Source organism: Lynx canadensis, chromosome A2 (genome assembly GCF_007474595.2).
Source record: "Lynx canadensis isolate LIC74 chromosome A2, mLynCan4.pri.v2, whole genome shotgun sequence".
NCBI classification, from domain to species: domain Eukaryota; kingdom Metazoa; phylum Chordata; class Mammalia; order Carnivora; family Felidae; genus Lynx; species Lynx canadensis.
This window is the reverse complement of record NC_044304.2, coordinates 25,595,177-25,618,145: the sequence shown is the minus strand read 5'-3', so window position 1 is coordinate 25,618,145 and position 22,969 is coordinate 25,595,177. Positions and strand designations below refer to the sequence as shown.

At 39.0% G+C, this 22,969-nt stretch overlaps 1 protein-coding gene across 1 annotated transcript in view; it reads left to right on the top strand.

The window, feature by feature from the left end:
* The first annotated feature begins 495 nt into the window (after window positions 1-495).
* Window positions 496-22,969, top strand: part of DENND6A (DENN domain containing 6A) — a 63,838-nt gene continuing 41,364 nt past the window's right edge. Inside the window, 3 exon segments of the mRNA XM_030307086.1 lie at window positions 496-750; window positions 14,891-14,929; window positions 15,030-15,072. Of these exon segments, the coding sequence (XP_030162946.1) occupies window positions 514-750; window positions 14,891-14,929; window positions 15,030-15,072 (319 nt within the window). The 5' untranslated portion in view covers window positions 496-513.

Below are 22,969 nucleotides of genomic sequence, written 5' to 3'. Positions count from 1 at the left end.
ATTTCCTTATTCGTGAAAAGAAATAAATAATGAAGTCTACCTACTAGTCATGATGTGAAGATTCAATGGAGTAATGTTTGTAAAGTACTTGCTGGCACATCAACTGGCACAGAGTAAGTGTTCAGTAAATGTTAGCCACCGTAATCATTATGTGTAATAATTTTAATAATACCTTATAGTTATGAACCTTGTCATGCCAAGCATAATTCCTCCCCAGATCGTTGAACTGCGAAGAAGAGTGTCAGGATTCATAAACTACTCTTGAAGAGCTTTAAGGCAAGAATGCCAGGGCGGTATTCACAATTCCAGCTAAGCACTACGACTCCACGTCTGCGCGGTGGCAAGGGAGAACCAGCTCCGAGCCCAGCTCCCAGGGTCACGTGGGCCATGGCCCCGCCCCGGCCGAGCCCGTCCTCCGCCGCTGCGGTAGCGGCGGCTGCGCCTGCGCGGGGCTGGGCGCGCTCTGTTGCGCGGTCCGCAGTGGAGGCGGCGCGAACAGCAAGGGGGCGGCGGATGGCTCTGCGGGGCCTGGCAGCCTCGGGGCCCAGCTCCCGCGGGCCGTTGGACGAGGCCGTGGCGGCGGCCGAGGAGCGCGGGGCGCCGGCCGTGCTGGCGACGGGAGGCGCGCCGGAGGACGATGAAGAAGATGAGGGCCGCGGCCGGGGCCTGCTGCGCTGGGACGGCTTCTCGGCCTGGCTGCACTGCGTGTGTGTGGTGGGCTTCGACCTGGAGCTGGGCCAAGCCGTGGAGGTGAGGCCCGGCCGCACCTTGCCCCCGCGCCTCGTTCGGGTTCCCGCTCCCGGGCGGCTCCAGCAGGGCGTGTGGCCCACGGGCCGACGGGTCTGGACCCCGGCCGCCGCGCATCCGGGCGTGGCTGGCCGTCCCTCCGCCGGTCGGCCGGGCTGCGGTCCATTGGCAGTTCCCGTGGGAGGATCGTGGGCTGCGGCTAGGGGTGAAAAGTTCTTTCTAGGCCCCTCCTAAATACTTGCTGAGGTTCGTTTTTGTTTGTTTGTGTTTTTAACCCGGTGTCACAGGAGTGACTAAAATGGGTAGCGGCACCCCGAGAAGGCTGCAGGCAGGATGTTGGCGACTTTTTGAAGAAACGAACAATGCCCCTGACATAGGGTGAACTATAATAGCCAAACCTCACACAGCCAACTTTTTTTAGACTCCTAGACGTTTCGGTCATTTCCAGTAACTCTGATAGTTACTTTAGACCACCCAACTTGAGCCGAAATGCTTATTTCAGCAGGATTTTCTCCATTTCCCCCTTTTGTTCCTCATTTCTATTATTTGTGGTTTTTTTTCCCCTTTACTGTTCTTTCTTGATGTTGCTTCTGAAACAGTTGGCTTGAAAGCTACTATCAAGATGAACATAGGGAAAATCCTTTGCTTGTGAATCTGTCAAGTTTTCCATTTATATGTCACCTTATTGAAAGGCCTTCCAGTGTTATTTATTCTTGACATTGTTTAGGATCCCTTTTGTAGCATAAGACATTGCTTGTCTTTGTGTACAAGGAAAACGTTATCAGAAGGAGGTATGTTTAGAAAATTTTTGTCTGTTTGTTTTGGTGACGATGGCAGATTTTAACAAACCATCTCATTCAGACTTTAGTGGAATGAGTTGGCTATGAAAACTGGCCAGGGAGGTTTTTCTTAAAGCAAAGCTACTGCTTTTGTATTCAACCTATCTTCTCTGTTTTATCATTACACAGTTCAATACACACATTAAGTTTCCGCTAAGATCTAGGCATTATGCTGGTTGCTGGGCATCCAGATACGAACCAAATGCTTCAACCTATATTTGTAGGTTTAGACTACAATTTAGAGGGGAACCAAGAATTAATCACAGCAGGAGATAGGGCCAAATGCCATGCCTGGCACATAGTGGTGTTCCATACATACTTGTTGATGGAATGAGCGGATACATGAGCAATTCTGTATCTTACTATGACAGAAACAACAGTTTCCAAAGACTTCAGAGATTTAGAAGTCATCTATTGTTTACATTGACATGTTAACCTGAAGTTGTATGTGTAGCAAAATACAATTTAACCAGAAAGTGTAGGATTGGGTTGTTATAGTTGATTGCATTTTAAAATAGCTAAATGAGATCCTTGTGGACTCTCGTCATTTGGGACATTATCTTTAAGGATTTTTTTTGACCAAATAAGCAACATTTAGCGTAATTGAGGTGCTACAAAAATGTGAATTAAAGGACTTATTTTGAATTTCATTTCCAATGGGATATGCTACTCAACAGAGTTTTCTTTAGGTCAGTGGTTCTTTTTTTGCATCCTGGACCTTTTAAAAAATATGAACTCCAGGGACACCTGGGTGGCTCAGTCGGTTAAGCATCTGACTTCAGCTCAGGTCATGATCTCACAGTCTGTGGGTTTGAGCCCCATGTTGGGCTCTGTGCTGACAGCTTGGAGCCTGGAGCCTGCTTCAGATTCTGCTCTCTCTCTGACCCTCCCTCATTCATGCTCTGTCTCTATCTCAAAAATAAATGAACATTAAAAAAATTTTTTAAATTAAAAAAAATATGAACTCCATTACAAAAATGCTTACTGATACAAAATTAGGTATATGCTTCTGTGGACTATCTGGGGGTCATCTGTGGATCTTCTATTTCATTGTCCCCAGATTAAGAATCACTCATTTTATAAAAAAACGTTTTTAATGTTTATTTATTTTTGACAGAGAGAGAGAGAGAGAGACAGTGCGAGTGGGGGAGTGGGAGGGAGAGAGAGACACACACAATCCGAAGCAGGCTCCAGGCTCTTGAGTTGTCCGGCACAGAGCCTGACACAGAGCTCAAACTCACGAACCACAAGATCATGATGAGAGCCGAAGTTGGACGCTTAACTGACTGAGCCATCCAGGTGCCCCAAGAATCACTGATTTTAGAAGGCATAGGATGAGGGTGGGGAAGATTCTCTAATAAACGATCCAAAGAAAGATAAATACATTAAATGAATTGCAACACAACTTAATTTTGTTTTGTTTTCCTAAGAAATGTAGAATATTGCACCTTGCCACTTTTAAAAGAAGAAAAAGGAACACAAATTAGTGATGAATATAATGAAATAGTTGAGAAATGTAGTTCACTTGTGTATTTTGACCATATCCAGGCCAAAAATAGGACAAGAAAGTGAACGTAGAATCATGTTGGAGAAGTGAATATAGTAGCTCCAGCCCTAATTCCTATGATGCACAACCATGAAGACTCAAAAGGGAAATCAATTAAAGAGTAGGTAAAAATTAAAGAATAGGTAAAAACTTAGTCCTAGAAGCCACCTGTGACATCACCATCTTTGAACTGTACAGTTGAAAGAGATGTAAGAATCTGTTGTGCCATGACAGAAAGTACCATTTACAAATGCATAAACAGTGCCACTTAGTTAAGCTTAAATCCTTAACAAAGAGACAACATATATAGGACATCAATCAAGGACTCAGACTCCAGAGCTGGACTGCCTAGGTTTGAGTCTGCGATTTGGGGCATGTTAGCTTGCCTTACACTTCTCTGTTAACAATCTGCATCATGGCATTGTTGTGATAATTAGATAATGTTGGTGAAACATTTGGAACAGTACCTGTGACTCAGACCTATGTCAGTGTGTATTTGGGAAGTATTGAAATCCTTTTTTTTTTTTTTTTTTTAATATTTATTTTCAGAGAGAGAGTGGGGGAGAAGGAGGGAGAGAGAGAGAGAATCCCAAGCAGGCTCCATGCCAACCATGCAGAACCTGACACAGGGCTTGATCTCACAAACTGTGAGATCATGACCTCAGCAGAAAGCAAGAGTCTGATGCTTAACTGACTGAGCCACCCAAGTATCCCCCCCACCTTTTTAATTTTCAATGGAGAGAATCCTTAACTTGATTGTAAACATGAGGCCTTTGAACCTTAATTTTCTCAGTAGTAATATGAAGTTGAGGAAGTAGAATCAGTACTTTTATTTTAAAGCAGGGAAACTTTTTTCCCTGTATAAATAAAAATCTAATATAGGACCTCAGTGGCTGACTTGGTTGAGATGGGGCCTGTGTTGTGTATATTTGGTTGCAGACAGCAGAAACTAAGCTATAGCTCAAGCAGAAAAGGAACTTGCTGTAAGGCAACAGATTTTCCAACGTCTCCAAGGTACAAACCTAGTGGGGCTTCATGAAATGGCTGAGCCTGGAACTGGGAAGCCTCTGACTTATGCTCTTGTTTTATGGGATTTGTTCATAAATCCCATATTTGGGATAATGCTCCCTGCAACTTCTATCCTCTGCTTCTATAATCGCTTTGGTGGACAAGTTGTGCTTTTCAGCCACTTTAATGAAGAGACACACCAGAGGAATGTACTCAGGCCTGGTTTGGGGCAAACAATGAGCTGAAGACCTGTGTGGTTAGGGGAGTGGTCCATGTTGCATAAAATGTCTGTTTGGTCCTATTATCAAGTAAAGGGGACAGGGAAGGGTATCTTTTAAGTTGGAAAGAGACTGTAAAATGTGTTGACTATAGGAGGTATGCTCAGCTTCTTCTTTTTCCTTTGAAGTGGCCCTGAAACATCACCACAGAATCCCAGTGTCCTCTGGAACAAGGTTTGAAATCCTCTGGATTTTATATACTTTATATCACTTCTAGCTCTGAAATTACCTGATTATGTAGTAAAGCCTTAATTATCTGAATCCAGAATTGCCTCATTTATTCAGAATTTTTCCCTGATTGAGTAATAATATGCTCATTGTTGAAAACTTGGCAAGAAAGAAAATTATGAACACTAGAAGCATCACTCATAATTATATTGAGAAACAAGTGCTATTAATATTTGACATTTTTGTTAATGCTTTTTCTTCTTTACATAATTTCATATCTGTCAAGAATTAATTTGTTAGGAACAGAAACTCTCTCAAAAAAGTTTAAGAAAAATGATTGTAAGGAGTCTCTTGGAACCCAGTTGCTGGAAGGGGAACGAACCTCCTGGGATCTGGAAAGCCCTAGGCTTTTTTGTCTTTGTTTCTTGGGAGCTGTGTGGTCTTTTGTCTCTGCTTCTCTTTGCAATTCTGTTCCATTTTCCGTGCTGAGGCTGGTTTCTCCTGCAAGGGTCGCAGTTTCTGCTCCCCCATTTCTCTTGACTTTGGACTATTGTAGTTCTGATTTTGGCCAAACTCTACTTTTGTATTCTGGAACCAGACTGAAGCTTAATACAAATACGGAGTATCTGATTGGCTCAGCATGGGTCAGATGCTCCCTTTTGTTCAGTCAGCTGTGTTAGGAGACAGGGTTTCTGTAACAGTAGTGACCACTTAGGCTCACCCTTGTAAAAGGAGGAGGGGACAATTTCCAAAGCATGGGCTGGACAGCAGTCCCCCAAACAGGTCTACTGCAAGAGTCTGCTTTTATTGATAAACATTCTCATAAACGATTTGCCAGATCATTAAAGACTCTTCATAAATACAATTTTATGAACCATAATTTATTTAACCATTTTCCTTAATTTGGATATTTAGTAGTTTCTTTTTTCTTCACACTGTAGAAAGCTACGTATTGCCTGTACATACATCTTAGAGATGTTTTGCATTTTTGAGAGCCTTTAACTCATGTGAACTTCTAGAATGTCCTAGGAAGTTGCATTTCTATTATTTGAAGTCACTTCCTCAAGCTCTCTAGTTTCTGATTTTATAAGAATTGAGGCATCCTTGGTGGTTTTCCCCCCTTGAAGGCTTTACTTATGAACTCTCTGGACAATTTTAAACTAGTGAAAAGAGCACAAGCTTTGGGGTTTTGAACATCTGCTAGTTGTCTGATTTTTGGCCAGTTTCTTCAATTTAAGTGGAAAAATAATATCCAAGAGTGTTGTTGGAAATACGAAGAGAGATAATGCATGTAAGAATTAATGCCTGTCATTTAATGCATGCCCAAATGTTGATCCCTTTTTATAGTTAGTGTCCTTGCATATTCAATAATCAGTGTAGGACTATTTTTGGCTGTTCTCTCACACCTCTTATTTTGCCTTAAATTGATTTAAAAAAGAAAACCTCATGGTTTTGGATGTGTATCACAAGTATTTAAAGCACTTTGTAGGGGGGCACCAGGCTGGCTTAGTTGAAGAGCATGCAACTCTTTTTTTTTTTAATTTTGTAAATTAAGTTTATTATTTTGAGAGAGAGAGAGAGAGAGAGAGTGCATGCATGCATGGGAGCACAAGCTGGGAAGGGGCAGAGAGGAGAGACAGAATCCCAAGCAGGCTCTGCACCATCAGTCCAGAGCCCAATGTGTGGCTTCAATTCATGAACTGTGAAATCATGACCTGAGCTGAAATCAAGAGTTAATTGCTCAACTGACTGAGCCACCCAGGAACCCCAATCTTTTTGAAAGATTAAAAAAAATGTTTATTTACTTTTGAGAGAGCGCAAATAGGGGTGGGTCAGAGAGAGGGGGACAAAAGATCTGAAGTGGGCTCTGCACTGATAGCAGCAAACCTGATGTGAGGCTCAAACTCTTGAACTCACAAACCGCGAGATCATGACCTGAGCTGAAGTTGGACGCTCAGCTGACTGAGCCACCCAGGTGCCCCCTGCACCAAATTTTTAAAAAAACACATTGAAGATAAAGCTCTGCTCTGGAGTGAAGGCAAACTTCTATGTCATTTTTTTTAAAAGCAGTGAAAGAATTGACTCCCCTTTCTTTTTCACTTCTGCTTTTTTGAGTTATTCCCCTTTATGCCTTAGCAAGGTGGAGCCAGAAGTAGTCACCATAGTTTACTTTATCCTAGCAAAGTTTCTTGTTTATTTTTGTGAGAAGAGTGAAAGGCAGTTGTGTGAAGGGTTGTTTCCTTTCTTTCCCTCTTAAACTGGGTGTTCCATAACCTCAGTATTTGATCCTCAGCAAGTTTACTGTTTTAATAAAAATGGGTGTTACGTTTAATTGTATGTTGCTGGACCGTCTCATTGAACTGTCTATTCATCAGATATTGGGCAACTACCACATCCAGACACCATTGTGTTCTGGAGATAAAACCTTGATCAACCCTCCCTCAACTAGCTTACAGTGTATCATGGATAGTAGGCCATTAAACAGTGAGGGTTGTAATAGGATGGTTTTCAGGTACCAATAATGGCCTGTACATTTCCTTGTGAACTTGTAGCACTTCATAGTAGCTTGATGTAGGTCTCTGGTTTGAGAGTTAAAGCTTTAGTGGCGTCCTGAGCTTAGGCTCCCAGATTTTACAGAGGCTTCTTCAGTGTTACTAAGCTCTGGTTCTGTTATGAAATTGTATAATTTCAATATGGAGATTATCTGGGATGTTCCCATGCCATCTAGTCCATTCACAAGAACTTGGTGATGAATGATGTGAAACATGAACAATTGTATCTAACTTTACTCTTATTAGAGAGAAATGCTTCACTGTCTATTCCATGGGCAAACTGATCACATTTCCAGTAGCATAGTTTAGGTCTTGAATGAGCTGGAATCTTAGGCTTAGGTCCATCCTGTTCTGATACTGTGATGTCAGGCCATTTTTTCTACTTTTTAAAATAAGTAAACATTTTTTATTGCAGTATAACATACATGTAGGAAAGCATATAAATCCTAAGTTCTGTGAATTTACATTAAGTGAGCATACCATTCACTACCATAGAGATCAAGAAATAGAAATATTATCACTGCCCCAGAAATTTCCCTTATGTCCTCTTTCAGTCATGATCTATTGCCACTCCCCCCCCCCCCCCCCCCCGCCCCGCCCCAGACCCTGGCAACCACTAATCTACTTTCTGTCTCTCTGGATTCTCCTATTCTGTACATTTCATATGCATGGAATCACAACCTATGGCATTTTTGTCTGGCTTCTTTCACTTAGTATAATTTTTTCAAGGTTCATCCATGTTGTAGTATATATCAGTATTTCATTCCTTTTATGGCTGAATTTTCTATCATTTTTTGAATTTTATATCAGTATATGGAAATATAACATTTGGTTTATCCATTCATCATTCAATGGAAATTTGGATTTTTTTTTCCAGTTTTGGCTATTATAAATAATGCTGCTATGAATATTCACTTGTAAGTTTTTGTATGAACATATGCTTTCACTTGTCTTGGAGTGAAGTGAAATTGCTGTGTCATAAAGTAACTCTCTATGTTTACTTTTTTGAGAAACTACTAAGCTGTTTTCCAGGGTGACTGTATTTTCACATTTCCATTAGTAATGTGTGAGGGTTCTAATTTCTCCATATCTTGTAAGCACTTGTTACTGTCTGTCTGTGATTACAGCCATCCTAGTGGATTTGAGGTGGTATCTTATTTTAATTTTATTTGCATTTCCCTGATGACTAACGGTGTCGAGTGGCCTTTTATGTGCTTATTGGCCATTTGTATATCTTTTTGGAGAAATGTCTAATTAGATCCTTTATCCATTTAAAAAATTGGGTTATTTGACTTTTTTGTTGAATTGTAAGAATTCTTTATATAGTCTGTATATTAGATCCTTATCAGATACATGTTTGCAAGTAGTTCCTTCCATTTTGTGGGTTGCCTTCACTTTCTTGGTAGTGTTCTTTGAAGCACAAAAGTTTTTTAGTTTTTGTTTTGTTTTTTATGTTTTAGTTCTCTATTTTTATTCATTCATTCATTCATTCATTTAGAGAGAGCACATGCATGTGAGAGGGGGAGGGGCAGAGGGAGAGATTGAAAGAAAGAATCTTAAGCAGGCTCCACGCCCAGCACAGAGCCCATTATAGGGCTCAGTCTCATGACTGTGAAATTGTGACCTGAGCCAAAATCAAGTGTTGGATGCTTAACTGACTGAGCCACCCAGGTGCCCTGAAGCACAAAAGTTTTAAATTTTGATGAAGTCCACTTTATGTTTCTTTGGTTGCTTATGCTTTTGTTATATCTGAGAAACCATTGGCTAATGCACAGTCATAAAGATTTATTCCTATGTGTTCTTCTAAGACTTTTGTAGTTTTTGGGTGCTTGGGTGGCTCAGTCGGTTAAGCATCTGACTCTTGGTTTCAGCTCAGGTCATAATCTCATGGTTTGTTAGATCAAGCCCCATGTCGTCGAGCTGAAGGTGTGGAGCCTGCTTTGGATTCTCTCCTCCTCTGTGCCACTCCCCCACTCCTGTGAACTTTCAAAATAAATAAACAAAAAAAAAAAAAAGACTTGTAGTTTTAACTTTTACACTTAGGTCTTTAGTCCACTTTGGGTTACTTTTTATATATGATATGAAGTAGAGATGTTACTTTTTTAACCTTATTTTGATACATTTTTTGGCTTACATAGTTACAAAAGTCATTCATTTAGCTTTGTCAAAAGTTAACATTTTACATAAACATAGTACAATAATCCAAAACAAGAATAGATATTGGTATGATACTATTTACTAGACCACAGAGTTTATTGGGATTCACCAGTTTTTCTACTAATGTGCTTTTTCTGTTTCAAGATCCAATCCAGTTTCTACGTTGCATGTAGATATCATATCTCCATAGTCCTCTTCAATCTGTGGAAGTTCCTCAATCTTTTCTTGTATTTCATGTCCTTGATACTTTGGAAGAATACTGTTCATATATTTTGTAGTATGCCTTTCAATTTTGTTTTTTCTGGTGTGTTATCATAATTAGTCTGAGGTTATGAATTACTGGGAAGAATACACCAGATATGACGCATCCTTCTCAGTATATCACATTAGGGAGTACAGGATGTTAAAATTAAAATGTCGCATTATTGGTGATTTAAACCTTGATCACTTGGTTAAGATGATGTCTCCCAGGCTAATCCACTATAAAGTTACTATTTTTCTCTTTGTAATTAATAAGTAAGTGTTTATTTTGTTAGAGACTGAGACTGTACAGTATCTTGTTTTCCATACTTTGCCTGCTAATTTAGCATCCATAAGTGTATCTTACCTGCAGCAATTATTCTGGTGTTCTAATAGTGATTTTTCATTTTCCTCACTCCTTCTGTATTAGAATTCTTTTATAAGGAAAAGTTGTCCCTTCTTGCTCATCCATCCACCTATCTATATCAATGGGAACTCAAGGATACTTATTATTTGGGTTATAATCTAGTACTATCATTATTTACTTTATTAACCAAATCATTACAAATTTGAGCATTGGTGCCTTTTTAGGTTGGCTCCTATGTCCTTTAGACATGCCCCCCCACCCCCACCCTTCTTTTGAGCACTTCCTTTCTGGCATCACAAGATGCCCCATGCTCATCTTGCATTTTTCCTGTGCTAGCCCTGTAATCAGCTACCTCCCTAAGAAGCCCTGATTCTTTTTTATTGCAGAATAGTATTTAACAATCAACATCTCGGTGTTAGGTGTACTCACTGCTACTGAGGTGTCATTGCTTTATTTTTTCACATTTAAAGGCCTTTTAAAGGAGACATTATATAGTATTTAATAGATCTTAAACTATTTTCCAGCTAGTTTTTAAAAATTACATGAAAAAGGTAGACTTGTTTTTTGCCTGTAAGCAGTTTTCATTTCGGTTTTGAATAAATGTTATTGTCTAATATTGAAGACATAATTTTTTTTAAAGATTTTATTTTACATAATCTCTGCACCCAACGCAGGGCTCATACTTACAACCCCGAGATCAAGAGTTACATGCTCCACCATCCGAGCCAGTCAGGTGCCTCTGAAGACATAACTTTTTTTTTTTTTTAATGTTTGTTTATTTTTTTTTTTTTTTTAATTTTTTTTTTTTTAACGTTTATTTATTTTTGGGACAGAGAGAGACAGAGCATGAACGGGGGAGGGGCAGAGAGAGAGGGAGTCACAGAGTCGGAAACAGGCTCCAGGCTCTGAGCCATCAGCCCAGAGCCCGACGCGGGGCTCGAACTCACGGACCGCGAGATCGTGACCTGGCTGAAGTCGGACGCTTAACCGACTGCGCCACCCAGGCGCCCCTAATGTTTGTTTATTTTTGACAGAGAGACAAAGAGCATGAGCAGGGGAGGGGCAGAGAGAGAGGGAGACACAGAATCTGAAGCAGGCTCCAGGCTCTGAGCTGTCAGCACAGAGCCTGATGCGGGGCTTGAACCCACAAAGCGTGAGGTCATGACCTGAGCCAAAGTCGGACACTCAACCGAGCCACCCAGGTGCCCCTGAAGACATAACTCTTACTGAGTTTAGAATTGATCCTCTTTTTAAGGTTTTGGTGATGTTTGTATGTGAATTAATGTTTATGTAGGTCAAGGCAGGCCTGGGATGGCCTAGGATGTAATCTCTACCAGGCCTGAGATGCTAGGTAGGATTATGAAATGGAGATAGATACTGAGTGACATGGCAACAGGCAGACGCCTGTTCACAGATCACTGAGATTCATGGCAGGCATGAATTTTTCCCATGTCCAAGTGTTACTAGCAATAAGTTAACTGGTGTTCCTAATTTTCTTTCTCCTGGGACCATAATTACTCCCACACTGATACGGGAATGTCATCCCCATTAGGGTGTGCAGGGGCAAGTGGTAGATAGATATACCTTTGAAGAGAATAACCTGATTTAAAACATTTTGTAATACTATTTTCCAGTATATATATTAATATTTTTTCTGGGGTGCATTTTTCCTATTACATCATGATGTGAAATATTTATGCTATACCATCATTTTTAGGCCTTAGTAATTATATCAAATAAAATTTATGTTTTTCTTGGCTTATCACCTGGCCATCTCTCCCTTATTTCTTATAACATGGAAGATCTTAACATAGGTAACAGAACCAGGGTGACATTAGCTGATGCTCTCTGTCCCCCTTTGATGCCTCCCAGGAATGCCAGTGGCCTGGGGGACAGAGATGCCTGGACTTGAGCTGTGGAGAGAGGAAACTTCAAGAGAGAGGCGTCTCCAGGTACTGGGGCCAATCCACAGTTGATTAATGCCTGTATAGTTATCAGGAGCTAACTGACTAACAGTGATTGCCCAAGCTTATATTTATACTTTTTTTTTTTTTTTTACAAGATAAAGTATGTACAAGGATAATCTAGTAACTGTGGCAATTAGTGCAGTTTGAGATACTTGGCAATGGTTACTTTTCTTGATTTTTATGGAGTTTAATTGAGGTTTTAAAATTAAATTTTTTTCTATATTTTGATCTTAAGTACATAGTAGACATTGGATACCTATAGCATATAAACATGCATTATTTTTTTTGAATATCATATCTATTCCAGTATGATATAACACTGGGTAGTCGTAACAGAATACATTAAAATGAAATTCTAGAATATTTGACTAGTACAGTCAGAGTTTTTAAAAGGTACACTTGATAGTTTATGTAGTTCTTACATCTTTTTAGTTTACTTAAATATATATAGCATACATAAGCCCCTGAAATACACATACACACACAGAGATATATACACACATGTATATTTAAGGTACTCATATATATGGGTAAAACATACCAACATTTTTTTCTATATTGTCATGATGGTGTTTTAAACCATAGGAAACCAAAGTTCTAAGAAACCACTATGTATATTTGGTTTTGCATTTATATTTTAATTGCAGGAAATAAAAATCTGAAGGGCACTCACATAAAACTGAGTTTAAAGTCTAAGATAAAGCTATTATGGACCACTAAATTTACCAGTATGATAACTCTGGTATAATTTATATGTAATGAGATTTTCATAAAATAGGGCTAACTTGGTTATAAGTTTGCCATTTCTGCTTTAAAAGTAACGAGCAAAATGGTTTCAGGGTTAAGCAAGGGAGATCTATGTATGCATAAAAAAGTACAAATTAAATACTAGGTTGTTGGATAGAACTAATTTGAAGGTATATCCACTGGTTGAAGAAGTATATTTTTAGTGTTTACTATGCAGCAGAGACTGTTCTAGGTGTAAAGATAGAGTTGTGAACAAAACAGACCAGATTCTTGCCTTCATGAATTATGGAGACAGGGGTTAAATCAGATTGGTCAAAATGTGGGATACAAAGTAGAGTATGTAGAGAGAAATATTGGCTTTGGTATCATTCTCTATCCAGGAATGGTGCGTGGTTTTCATGTAGTATACCAGCTCTCTAGACCCTTCCCTTAACCCTGGATTGAGAAGGATTATATGCCACATTCTTGCTAGGGGGGAAAGAGGGCTGTGATTGCATACAACGATCGCTTCTAGGCATGGAGTGAGGATGGTGGCTTGTGTACTTTGGAATCAGGCCGAAATTCAGCCCCTACCTCTGGCACTTAGTAAACAAGTAAATTTTAGAAGAGTTATTTTAACTGCTATGAACTTGTCTCTTCTTCTGTAAAGATAGGCAGAATTGACAGAATTATTGTGAAAGTTAAAAACTCTGGAAGATACTCATAAAATACTGGTTCTCCCCATCTTTTTTCTTACCTTAGTTTTCTTATATCTACAGTGGGGATACTGGGCTTGTCTGTCACTATGAGAACTAAATCAGTGGAGTAAATATGTGAAACCACTTTAATATGGTTTATAATGTGATATCTGGAAATGGATGTTTTATCTGGAAATGGAAGATTTTTAGGCTTTTGGGCGGCAGCTGGGGAATGGAAGAATTCATGAATTCTTCCAGAAGTGGGAAGTCTTGGATCCCCACATTAGCAGCCCAACATTAACATAATTTACTCTGTGTTGTTTTCTCTTCTTTTTGTTATCAGCCACTAGCTAACCTGCTGCTCCTAATCTCATCTCTTCTTCACATTCCCAAGAGAGTGTGAATAGGCCCACTTGAGCACTGGTATTCTTTTGGGCAGAATTTTCACACCCAGCCACATCTAGGCAGTTGATTGGCCTGCAGAGTTGTTCTTGGATCTGGTGTTCACTAGTGCTTATTCTGACAGTAGCTGTTTTGGCTTATTCTTGCTTTCTTTGCAGTGGCTATAGGGCAGGAGTTTCCCTCAGAAGGTGGCTGTGATCACTGCAGACACTAAACTGACCTATCCTAAGAAATGCAATGATTATTTAAAGGGATTGAAGGAAATTAGGATAGACTTTATGGTGGGAGATGGTCTTTGAGATTTCTTAAACTGTGGATAATTATTTTCTCCTTTCATTTTTCTTTGGTATCTGGTGATTTGCAGTACTTCTTGGAATTGACTGAAAATCATTACTTCTTGAAGTCGTTACCAGCTGATAGATCCAATTCTTTTTAGATTTTAGGCTTCCAAAGAAAAGACTCAGTAAGCTTTGAGTTATTAGTAATTCAGTTGGTAAATTCTTCTTTTTTTTAAAAAAAAAATTTTAATGTTTATTTATTTTTGAGAGCGAGAGAGACAGAGCATGAGTATGGGAGGGGCAGAGGGAGAGGGAGACACAGAATCCAAAGCAGGCTCCAGGCTCCGAGCTGTCAGCACCGAACCCAACGTGGGGCTCGAACTCACGAACTGTGACATCATGACCTGAGCTGAAGTCAGATACTTAACCAACTGAGCCATCCAGTTGCCCCTAAATTATTCTTGATAACCCAAGACTTCACCAATCTGTTAGAGATAACTTTGACTCAGAACTTTTTTTTTTCCCTAGTGTAAATCCTACTCAATTCTCCCAAGCTTCTTTCATGTTTCATTATTGGAGTTTGTGAACTATTTCTTTAATGTTTATTTATTTATTTTGAGAGAGAGAGTGGGAGCAAGCAGAAGAGGAGCAAAAAGAGGGCAAGAGAGAATCCCAAGCAGGCTTTGCACTTTCAGCACAGAGCCCGATGTGAGACGCTTGATCTCATGAAGTGTGAGATCATGACCTGAGCCAAAATCAAGGTTTGGACGCTTAACCGACTGAGCCACCCAGGTGCCCCTGTGAACTATGTCTTAAAACTATTTGACCATAGCCAACTAGTAATAGAAGTACCTGCTAATGTTTATAATATACACTCAATATATTTGTCTAACAAAATTTTATTCTTTTTCTTCCAGGTAATTTATCCTCAACATTCCAAACTTACTGATAAGGAAGTAAGTAACAATGTTGCTCTGTATAGTCTACTATGGTGTTTCTGTTTGTTTTTATTGGTGTATGTGTATCAACATATATAGCTTTTGTTTTCTTTTTCAGAAAACCAATATTTGCTATTTGTCTTTTCCAGATTCAAATTCAGGTAACTATTTTTCATGTGGTGTTTTTGTTGAATTTTATACTGAGAATATTGATTATACTCTTAATTTATGAAAATGGATTGAAATAGAATTTTAGAATGCAAACTCAGTTTCAGCCTAGCAAGTCAGTGATTGTGATTCTTAGTTTTGCGACGCCAGCCATGTCTTTTTTGATTTTAGTTGGTTCAATTTTTAAAATAACTGTTACGGGGGCGCCTGGGTGGCTCAGTTGGTTGGGCGTCCGACTTCAGCTCAGGTCATGATCTCGTGGCCCGTGAGTTCGAGCCCCGCGTCGGGTTCTGTGCTGACAGCTCAGAGCCTGGAGCCTGTTTTGGATTCTGTGTCTTCCTCTCTCTCTCTGACCCTCCCCCGTTCATGCTCTGTCTATCCCTGTCTCGAAAATAAATAAGCATTAAAAAATTTAAAAAAAATATATAAAAAATAAAATAACTGTTATGTTGTAATGAGGTAAAACATCAAGGAGCAATAAACTGTTGAAATAGTGAAGAGAGTGAAAACCAGCAATGTTGGTATGTTTGGGGATTTATAGTAAGTAGTTTACTTTCAGTTTGGGATTTGAAAGCTTACCAAGAACTGTAAAAGCAGTGACTTAAAAAAAAAATACAATAGAGTGAATCTGGTTATGAAGCATGGCCATCAATTACTTGTAATAGTTTGTGTGAGTTAATATATGTAAAGACTTGGAATAGTGCCTGGTGTATAGTAAACACATATAAGTGTTTGCTATTATTATTAAATTTGGTTTTTCTGGTCTCTTTCAAACTCTCCCTTTGTGTGGTCCTAATTGTTGAAATTTTTCAGGTTGCCTCTTTTGTTTCACTTTCAAAACAGCTTTTCAGACTTGTAGTGACCAGAACATTCAACATCTGAGACCACACACAGTTAGAACCCTATGAAGCAAAGGCACTCCATTATTCCCTTTCCTTTAGTGGTTACTTCTAATATCCTTTTAATTTAGTTTAGTTAATCTGATTTGGGAGATTTGACATTTTAATTTGTAAAAGCATTTTCTCCTTTCCTTATAAATGTTTCCAGAGTTCTTTCCTATGCATTTGCAAGTCAGCCTTCATGAATTGTATAAAAAAGAAATGGTATCTTGGTTAAAAGAAAATGCTTTTGAGAAATCCCAGTAGGACTTTTGTTCTAACTTGGAATTATTGGAATTTCTTAGTATGTTTGTCCACTAATGAAATAAATGATAGAGGGGTCTTATAGGATTTTTCCTCATTTCAGTTAACATTTTCCTTACAAAGTCTACACATGCAGTTCTGAATGTGGTGAGTGTGGGATTGGATTTCCAGGTCTCAGGGTAAGCTGCATTACAGGATAAACTGACTTGTTGTTATTGGAGTCCTGGTGCATTACACTGCACACTCTTCTTTTTGAGATTATAGCTGGTTTTCATGGCTCTCTTTTTCACCTTTCTGCATGAGTTTCAAGGCTAAGAAGATAATTTGGATAGCCTTTTTTATTTTTAGTTTTTTTTTTTTTTTTAATTTTTTTTTCAACGTTTATTTATTTTTGGGACAGAGAGAGACAGAGCATGAACGGGGGAGGGGCAGACAGAGAGGGAGACACAGAATCGGAAACAGGCTCCAGGCTCTGAGCCATCAGCCCAGAGCCTGACGCGGGGCTTGAACTCACGGACCGCGAGATCGTGACCTGGCTGAAGTCGGACGCTTAACCGACTGCGCCACCCAGGTGTCCCTATTTTTAGTTTTTATTATAGTTTTTCTTTTAGTCAGTCACTCCATGTATCCCTGTCTTGTTAGAAGTTAAACTCAAATGTAAATCAGAATTTGTTCAGTATTTTAGTCACTTGAGTGACCTACAGGTGTTTTGTAATGCCTTTTTTAAAAGCTGCACATCAAATGAAGTAGGGTTTGTTTTATTTAAAGTACGGTTGAGGGACGCCTGGGTGGCTCAGTCGGTTAAACGTCCGACTTCAGCTCAGGTCACGATCTCGCGGTCCGTGAGTTCAAGCCCCGCGTCGGGTTCTGTGATGACAGCTTGGAGCCTGGAGCCTGCTTCCGATTCTGTGTCTCCCTCTCTCTTTGCCCCTCCCCCGTTCATGCTCTGTCTCTCTCTGTCTCAAAAATAAATAAAACGTTAAAGTACGGTTGATACTTAGAAGTGAAATTGACAAAAGGTCTTAAAAGGAGACACCTTGTCATCCTAAGAGATGAATATTAATCTAGATAGCAATAGGCTGTGAGTTTTTATGTATTTGAGAGTTCTATTCTCAGTTGTGATTATCCAAACAATTTGTTTCACTTACATGTTTATGAAATGCAAGTTGGGATTGCTGTGCTAACTTTGAAATGGATTTGAATTTTTCTCAAAATAGCTTTTATTGTTTTGGAAGGAAATCCAGGCACAGAACAGTCTTTAGGAAAGAATCATAATCTAAGTTTTGTTTCCATCGTGCACACTTAAAAACAGTGAAACAAGATTCAGAATCAAGGGTGTATAGGTAAAGAAGAGTGCTTTTGGGATTCCCAAAGGAATGATTTGCCATTCCTCCACTTCCTCCAGCTGCTATCCATACATACCTTATTTTTTGACAATATTAATACATTTATTTATTTTTAATTATATTAAATATAATTTATATTTATATAAATAAATTATTTATAATTTATTTTTATTTTAATTTATTAATATACATAAATATATATACGTTATATATAAAATGCATATATATTCTTATAATTTTATATAATATATAAGTATATAATATATATTATACATATTTTTATAATTTTATATAATATATAAATAGATAATATAAATATATATGTATTAATTTATAATTTATTATTAATTTATAATATTAATTTATAATAATAAATTAATTTATATAAAAGCTCAGTGGTAACATCTTGGATTTATTTATTTCTTTATTTATAAAATTTAAATCCAAGTTAAAGAAGATGTAGTTTATATATACAATGGAATACTACTTGGCAATGAGAAAGAATGAAATCTGGCCATTTGTAGCAACGTGGATGGAACTGGAGGGTATTATGCTAAGTGAAATAAGGCTGGCAGAGATAGACAGATACTGTATGTTTTCACTCATAGGTGGATCCTGAGAAACTTAACAAAAGACCATGAGTGAGGGGAAGGGGAAAAAAAAAGTTACAGAGTGGGAGGGAGGGAGGCAAACCATAAGAGACTCTTAAATACTGAGAACAAACTGAGGGTTGGTCAGGGCTGGGGGAGAGGGGAAGTGGGTGATGGGCATTGAGGAGGGCACCTGTGGGGATGAGCACTGGGTGTTGTATGGAAACCAATTTGACAATAAATTATATATTTTTTTTTTTAATTTTTTTTTTTTTCAACGTTTATTTATTTTTGGGACAGAGAGAGACAGAGCATGAACGGGGGAGGGGCAGAGAGAGAGGGAGACACAGAATCGGAAACAGGCTCCAGGCTCCGAGCCATCAGCCCAGAGCCTGACGTGGGGCTCGAACTCACGGACCGCGAGATCGTGACCTGGCTGAAGTCGGACGCTTAACCGACTGCGCCACCCAGGCGCCCCTACAATAAATTATATTTAATAATAATAAAATTTAAATCCAAGTTAGTTAACAGCCACACATACCTTAGATCCTGTGACTTTAGAAGAAAATTTTTTGTTTAGTTTGTTTTTAGGTTTCAGTTTCTTTTGTTCCATTTGAGTGACTTTTATCTTTAGGAGCCTAAATTTAAAGTGTGCCTTCTCTCTCATAAATATTTGTCAGATTTTTTTTCTCTGTGTTGATTACCATTAATATCATCTGGATGTAGGTGTTTCTGAGGCTTAAGCTATGATGGGTACCCAAGGACTATAATCACTATATTTTAAATATGTCCAGAGTGAAAATTCAGTATTAGTAGAGGGAGTTTCAAATAAGGATGAATCCAAGGGAAAGATTAATTCTTTTTTTTTCTTAATGTTTATTTTTGAGAGAGAGAGAGAGCGAGCGAGCAGGGGAGGGGCAGAGAGAGAGGGAGACAGCAGACAGCACCAGCAGATGCAGGATTCGATCTCACAATCATGAGATTGTGACCTGAGCCGGAAATCCAAGAGTTGGGACACTTAACCGACTAAGCCACCCAGGTGCTGTTGGAAAGATTAATTCTTGATCTGGATGGATTAGATATGCAGACAGTATTTGTCTCAACAGATTTCTTCTCTGTAAACAACAGGGACATCATCATGTATTTTACCCTTCCCAGTGGTGAGAGCAGTACTTCACACACTATCTGTATTGAAGGGCCAGTTGGGTTTTTAAAAAATTCCAATCTGTTGTGGACCATGCTTTTATGAAATGCAATCTAAATGCATATTTAGAAAAATGAACGAGAGAAAAATGAAAGAAATGCAAAATAAAAGTCCAAATTTGTTATGGCAGTATCAGATTTCTGTAAGACTTTCTAAATAATTATTCTCAAGTTGGATATTTATTTTGTCATGGATTAGTAACAAGAGTTTGTGGACTGGCATCAGTCTGTGGACTATACTTTGAGAAGCTCTGGTCTAAAGTCCTGCTTCTCTGCAACTCCCAACTCATCCGCTCTTAATCACAGGGAGAGTGACTACATAGAGCCAGCCTAGCTCTTGAAGTCTTGTGTTTTATCTTAGTCTTATGCATTCTGATCTACTCTATAGCTGTGTTTGTGCTAATATAGAAATAATCTTTAAAGTTGTCTGTTCCCTGTGGGAATAGTATTTAAGCTTTTATCTCGAATCTTTAAGTGATATTTTTGGTACAAGAAGGTGTCCTCTGTTTAGCTTTGCAGTCTTGGTTTGATTGGCAGATGTGAAAGAGGCTTGGAAAATACCCTATGCCCTTGAGAATTTAAAATGGGAGGAGAGTTCTTTTTTTGTCCAGGTATTTTTTTTTCTTCATTTAAATTTTAGTTAGTTACAATACGGTGCAATATTGGTTTCAGGAGTAGAATTCAGTGATTCATCACTTACATACAACACCCAGTGCTTATCACCAGTGCCCTCCTTAGTTCCCATCACCCATATAGCCCATTTCCTACCCACTTCCCTCCATCTACCCATACTTTGTTCTCTATCATTAAGAGTCTCTTGTGGTTTGTTTCCTTCTCTTCTCTTCCCCCAACTTCCCATATGTTCATCTCTTTTGTTTCTTAAATTCCACATATGAGTGAAATCATATAGTATTTGTCTTTCTCTGGTTGACTTATTTTGCTTAGCATAATACGTTCTAGCTCCATTCATTTCATTGCAAATGGCAAGATTTCATTCTTTTTTATGGCTGAGTAATATTCCAGTGTGTGTGTGTGTGTGTGTGTGTGTGTGTGTGTGTGTATCACATCTTCCTTACCCCATTCATCAGTTGATGGACATTTGGACTCTCTGCAAATCTGTATTTTTATATCCTTTGGCTAAATACCTAATAGTGCAATTGCTGGATTGTAGGGTAGTTCTATTTTTAGTTTCTTGAGGAATTTCTATACTGTTCTCCTGAGTGACTGCACCAGTTTGCATTCCCACCAACAGTGCAGTAGGGTTCCCCTTTCTCTGCCTCCTCACCAACACCTGTTGTTTCTTGTGTTGCTAATTTTAGCCATTCTGACAGGTGGGAGATGATATCTCATCATGGTTTTGATTTGTATTTCCCTGATAATGAGTGATGTTGAACATCTTTTCATGTGTCTGTTAGCCATCTGGATGTCTCCTATGGAAAACTATCTATTCATGTCTTCTGCCCATTTCTTAACTGGGTTTTTTGGGGGGGGTGTTGAGTTTGATAAGTTATTTATAGATTTTGGATACTAATCCTTTATCAGATATGTCATTTGCAAATACCTTTTCTGTAGGCTGCCTTTTAGTTTTGTTGATTGTTTCCTTTGCTGGGCAGAAGCTTTTTATCTTAATGAAGTCCAATAGTTCATGTTTCCTTTTGTTTCCCTTGCCTTCTGCAACGTGTCTATTACGCTGCTTCCAGCCAAGGTCAAAGAGGTTTCGGCCTGTGTTCTCCTCTAGGATTTTGATGGTTTCCTGTCTCATATTTAGGTCTTTCATCCATTTAGAATTTATTTTTGTGTGTGGTGTAAGAACGTGGTCCAGCTTCATTCTTCTGCATGTCACCATCCAATTTTCCCAACACCATTTGTTAAAGAGACTGTCTTTTTTCCATTGTACAGTCTTTCCTACTTTGTCGAAGATTAGTTGACCATATGGAGGGAAAGCTCTTCTTGGTATTCCATGTGACATTTATGTAGGAAGAGCCATGACTGAAAGAACCAGCTCCTTACTTGAATGAACTGTGTGGCACAGAGACCAGTGAGTTCAAGAAGTGTGATCTGAAGGGTGTTTTTCAGAAGGACTTTTTTTCTAACCTTTTTTTTTTTTTAAGTTTATTTATTTAAGTAACCTCTGTACCCAACATGCGGCTTGAACTCCCAACTCCCAGCATCAAGAGTTGCATACTGTGCAGACTGAACCAGCCAGGCGCCCAAAAGGACTTTTTTTTTAATGTTTATTAATTTTTGACAGAGAGAGAGAGACAGAGCATGAGCGGGGGAGGGGCAGAGAGAGAGGGAGACACAGAATCCGAATCAGGCTCCAGGCACTGAGCTGTCAGCACAGAGCCCAACGGGGGGCTCGAACTCACAGACCATGAGATCATGACCTGAGCCAACGTCGGATGCTCAACCGACTGAGCTACCCAGGTGCCCCAAAGAAGGACTTTTTTTTTTTGAGTGAAGAAGCTTTTGATCTCTGCTCCAATTGGCAATAAAGTCGCGTTAAAAATGTTTTATTGAGATATGATTCACCCATGTAAAGTGTATAATTCAATGATTTTTAGTGTATCCATAGAGTTGTGCAACTATCACCACGATCAATTCTAGAAAACTTTTGTCCCCCAGAAAGAAACTCCATTCTCCATTTCCCTTCCACCTACTTCACCCCCCACCAGTCCTAGGCAACCACCTGTCTACTTCCTGTATGGATTTATATACTCTGGATATTTCATATCAATAGGAGTGTTTTTTAGGTCTTGACTTGAAAGAGCCAGTATGATGCAGTGGTCAGGAGTACCAGCTCCAGAGTCAAACTTCTTGGATTTAAATTCTTGCTCTGCCGGGGCGCCTGGGTGGCGTAGTCGGTTAAGCGGCCGACTTCAGCCAGGTCACGATCTTGCGGTCCGTGAGTTCGAGCCCCGCGTCAGGCTCTGGGCTGATGGCTCAGAGCCTGGAGCCTGTTTCCGATTCTGTGTCTCCCTCTCTCTCTGCCCCTCCCCCATTCATGCTCTGTCTCTCTCTGTCCCAAAAATAAATAAAAACGTTGAAAAAAAAAATTTTAAAAATTCTTGCTCTGCCATTTAGGAGATTTATTTTATTGGGTGTTTACATGACCTTTTTATGCCTTGGTTTCCTCTTCATAAACAGGAATGATAATGGGATGTACCTGAGAAGCATGAAGACCAAATGAGTTAATATATCTAAAGCATTTAGAACAGTGCCTGGAACAGGATAAGCACTCATTAAATAGTAGTGTTCAACTCATATATTGAAAGGGAAAAATCACTTCCAAAATAGTGACAAAATATAATGAAAATAATTTTGACCTGGGATTGTGTTTGATTTCTGTTGTAAGAACTTAGTTATTTGGAAAAGGATGGTGGGGAAAGGTCACAGCAATTTTCTTGGTTTAAAGAGTGTTGGTTTATTAGTTCTGTTTTCTAGGCTAGTAACCATGGTCTTGATTAGTTAAACTGGAACTTACCTTAAAGCTGTGGGGTTTTACTGAGCAAATCTGCTGCTTTCTTAATACTTGCTATTTTATCAAAGGAAAGGGTTTATGTTGCTCTTGATCAAGAACCCATATTAAGGTTTATTTTCCTTGGAGAG